The sequence below is a fragment of the Triticum dicoccoides genome, chromosome 3A (assembly GCF_002162155.2).
Source record: "Triticum dicoccoides isolate Atlit2015 ecotype Zavitan chromosome 3A, WEW_v2.0, whole genome shotgun sequence".
Classification (NCBI taxonomy): Eukaryota; Viridiplantae; Streptophyta; class Magnoliopsida; order Poales; family Poaceae; genus Triticum; species Triticum dicoccoides.
This window is the reverse complement of record NC_041384.1, coordinates 85,799,320-85,803,032: the sequence shown is the minus strand read 5'-3', so window position 1 is coordinate 85,803,032 and position 3,713 is coordinate 85,799,320. Positions and strand designations below refer to the sequence as shown.

General features: G+C 58.7%; 1 protein-coding gene across 1 annotated transcript; it reads right to left on the bottom strand.

Annotated features, from left to right (window-relative positions):
• Nucleotides 1-633: 633 nt before the first annotated feature.
• On the bottom strand, nucleotides 634-3,112 carry LOC119267299 (FCS-Like Zinc finger 10-like). The gene is made up of 3 exons (XM_037548668.1): nucleotides 2,723-3,112; nucleotides 1,634-2,555; nucleotides 634-1,355 (listed from the first exon to the last, which is right to left on the bottom strand). The coding sequence occupies exons 2-3, from the start codon at nucleotides 2,536-2,538 to the stop codon at nucleotides 1,199-1,201; spliced, it is 1,062 nt and encodes a 353-aa protein (XP_037404565.1). The 5' UTR covers nucleotides 2,539-2,555; nucleotides 2,723-3,112; the 3' UTR covers nucleotides 634-1,198.
• Between the last annotated feature and the right edge of the window lie 601 nt (nucleotides 3,113-3,713).

The following is a 3,713-nucleotide window of genomic DNA, read 5'->3' as shown; positions in this document are numbered from 1 at the left end:
GGGGGGGAGGGGGCGGGAGGGACGTGGGAGGGTTTGAGGGAAATGGCGCCAAATGGCCGTCGGGGGGTTTTTGGTTTCTCCCACCGATAGGCGGGCCAGGGGAGGACAAGCGCGCGCGTCCCGCCCGTCCGCGCGCTGTCCGTTTCATCCCAAAACCGGCGCAAGTTTGGGCTGGGGATGGGTCGAAAGCGGACACAAAGCGAACAAAAGTCCGTTTGCTCCCGCACGCTGGGCCGCCTTTTTTGTCCCTTTTACCCCAAACGGACGGGGCGGACAGGATAGGGTCGCGCGGTGGAGTTGGCCTTACATTCTGCTTTTAGTGTGGTGGTCTGGCTTGATGAGTGGAGTTGATCACTTGACTGGAGGCAGGCATGAGTTACTCAAAGACTGCAGTGGGAGGCATCTCGCAGCATTATTATCTAGGCCTGGCTAGGGCTAGGGTTTGGTAGGCCATGGAGGAAAAAGATGCCTTTAGTTCTGGTGAGTGGAGCAGGCAAATCAGGTCAGTTAAACACTCATCATCACCATCATGTCCCGTCCATCATCGTCGTCCTCAGCCATCATCATCATCAGTGCTGCTGCTGCTGCTGCTGCTGCTCAAAGTAAAAGAAAAGAGGAACGGAGATGGAGATGGAGATGACCCAAAGCAAAGCAGCTCAATGTCATTATCTCTCACACACACGGTGGTGTAGTAGCAAATGTGCAGACATGGTCACTGCTGCCAGCAGGAGCAAACGAAAAAAGAAGAAGAAGAAGAAGAAGAAAAGGATGGGTGGCTCTGGCCTGCATGCACGCAGGCAGCCTTAAGATCAAAACTACAGGACCAAAGGCCAGCAGGCAGGCCACCTCTTTTTTTTCATCTCGTTCCTAAAGGGAAAAAAACTCAGATCCCTGCGAGTAAGTTTCCCAGGGCTGGTAAAAATGGCAGCAGCAGCTCAGCTGATCAGCTCGGCTGATCCAACCCCCACAAGTGACAATGACCCGCCAAGAACGCCGCTCCTTCTTCCTCGTCGACTCCTCTTCAGCTGCTGAATCAAAAACAGCAACGGCAATGTGCACGCACTGGTGATGGATCGATTGATCTGTGAACTGATCACCCCCATCCCCTGGTTGTAGCTAGCAAGGGGAAAAATTGAGTGCGTGCTTGCTTGTCGAGGCGAAGAAGACGGCATCTCGGTCGGGCCATCGTCGCGGGGGGTCATGTCGCCACCATCATGCCAGCCATGAAGATGTCCTCGTGCAGGGACGAGCAGGAGGAGCGAGGGGAGCCTCCCGTGGCCATGCATTTCTCGGCTTCCTCTTCGATCATGATCTCCTGGTCCCGGCACTCGGCGCTGCAGAATGCCTTCTCCCCACTGCAATGTTGACGCACAACAAATCAGCTTGCTTAGTATGAATTTCTTTCTGAAGATGCTTAGAAAGAAAGAACAGTTGGTGTAATTCATTCAGTTCAAGTGGCACTTCATTTTCTTTGGATTGCCAAAGAAATGTTCCGAGTTTTCACAGGATTTGTTCCCCAAAAGAATATGGGATGCTCATAGGCGAACAAATGCCGCAATTATTGGTTGGATAGACTGTTCTTTCAGGTGTAATTATTGGAGTATCTTTCTTGAGACTGAAAGACTGGGCGTACCGGTAGATGTAAATGTCGTTCCCCTCCAGCTTCTTCGTGCAGGTGAAGCAGGAGCTCAGGAAGTCCTCGCCCGGGCCGGCGGCGGCCTCGGTGGCGCGCTTGACCACCAGGTAGGACTTGGCGGAAGCTCCGTCCTTGGGTTCCACGGCGGCCTCGTCGCTCTTCCCGACCGTCGTCTGGGGCTCCAGAATGCAGTCCCCGAAGATGTGGGTCGTCTTGGGGTTGGGGCCGCGGGCAATGATGCAGGTGTAGTCCTCCGACTGCTCCACCTCGCTCGCCGAGACGGACCCGACGAACCGCCGGGGGCCGCCGGCGATCGACGCCGGCAGGGACCCCGGCCCCGGGAGCTCGCCGAGGTGGAAGCAATGCCGCTTGGCGCCGGAGTGGGCGCCGTCCGGCCGCCCGGCCTCCGGACCAGACTTGAGATCCCCGTGGAAGAACCTGCTGCAGGGCACCGACATGCCGGCGGTGGCCGAGGCCGGGCAGGAGATGGTCTTGCCGCCGAGCTCCGGCTGCGAGTGGCCGCCCCCGCCGCAGCCCTTGGCGGTGGAGCCGGCGCAGCCGTGCGTCCTGAGGCGCAGGCGCGGGCTGAGCACGCAGGTCTTGGCGGCGGCGGCGTCGGCGCCGGCCGCGAGGGCGACGTCCACCACGAGGCCGAGCCCCACCGGCTCGGCGTCCCAGGTCCTCGGCGAGCGCGGCGAGCGGAGCAGCAGCGCCTTGGGGTCGAGCGGCGACGTCGGGCTCCGCTCCGACTCGTCCGGCGCGCGCTTGGCGGCCGCGAGCCCGATGAACAGCCTCGGCACGGCGAACAGCGCGCCCCCGCCGCCGCCGCCGCGGGGCCTGGCGTCTCCTCCGCTGCCTCCGGCGGAGCCCGGGCCCTGGTCGGACACCATCCTCCGCAGCATCGCCGGCCGCCAACCGCCTGAAACCGGGGGATTGTTTGAGATTCAAGGACACGAAAGAAGAAGATCACAAATCCGCAACACGTCCTCCTCGCATCCCGGCGTCACCCCCATCAACAAGAAAGAAAGAAACGACGGAAGCAGCCACCCCCACCGCCATCACCAGCACCAGCACCACCGCCCTCACCTTTCTCGTTTTCCTCTTCTGCTTCTGCCGCCTGCTCCCTGCTACTCCTGCTGCTAGGCACGTACTCTCTCCACCAGCAGGAATATCTCTCTCTCCGTCTCTCTCCGACGCACGCGCTCTGCAAAGAGGAATGGCCCGGCGAGAGAGACGAGGGAGGGGGAGTGATGAAGAGGGGGGCGGAGGGAGGGTGAGAGAAAAGCAGGCGAGCTAGGGGACGGACGGAGGGGGGCACAGTCGCAGCCAAACCGCACTGTACTGCTCCTACTCCTCCCTCCCTCCCTACCACCACTCTATACTCCTACTCCTACTCTGCGTGCGTCACTTCCGCATGCATCAAAATCAGAGAGAGAGAGAGGGGTGGCGAGTGGTGGCTTGTGAAATGCAGCAACCAACGGGCGCCCGTTGGAGTTGGCGTCGCCATTCATGGGGGTGTCAGACAACGGAACGGGACGGGACGGACGCAGACGCAACAATTTTCAGTGTACTGTGCTCGTCCTCCGTACGCGTACAAATACGCCCTGGCCCTACGTACGCATGCATACCCTTCCAGAGGACGATCGCTTCAATACTACTGCGCTAGGCCCGTCACTTCACCCCTGGCCGGGTGCCAAAAATGTACAGTGATTTGGTACACGGCGGTATTTCCAATTTACGTGGGTGGTGTAGGATCAACATCTTCTCATACGTACGTACGTAGTACTGTATGTCTTCTCCGTGTGTTCCTTGTCTAGTCTAGAGGCGAAAGATGTAATGTTACGAAGCCTTGGATTCATTGCACCTAGGCCCGTTTTCTGAATTTTCTTTACGTATATTTGAGCTGATTGCCGTTCCAAACTTCCAATTCACCCGCTCCGTGCCAAATTCACTCGCTCGCTCGGGGGTTAGTGAGGAGAGCAGGTTCGGGCGTTCGATGAACATGGACGCTTCTCGGCGAGTCAGTTGGATAGTAGTACGTACGTATGTAATCGCTGTTGACTGAAAATGTCCAAAA

Excerpts from the sequence above, each read along its gene's own strand:
- LOC119267299 (XM_037548668.1), bottom strand. The coding sequence starts at position 2,538 with ATGCTGCGGAGGATGGTGTCCGACCAGGGCCCGGGCTCCGCCGGAGGC. Across the intron at positions 1,356-1,633 it reads AACGACATTTACATCTACCG|TGGGGAGAAGGCATTCTGCA; the intron begins GTACGCCCAGTC and ends TCAACATTGCAG.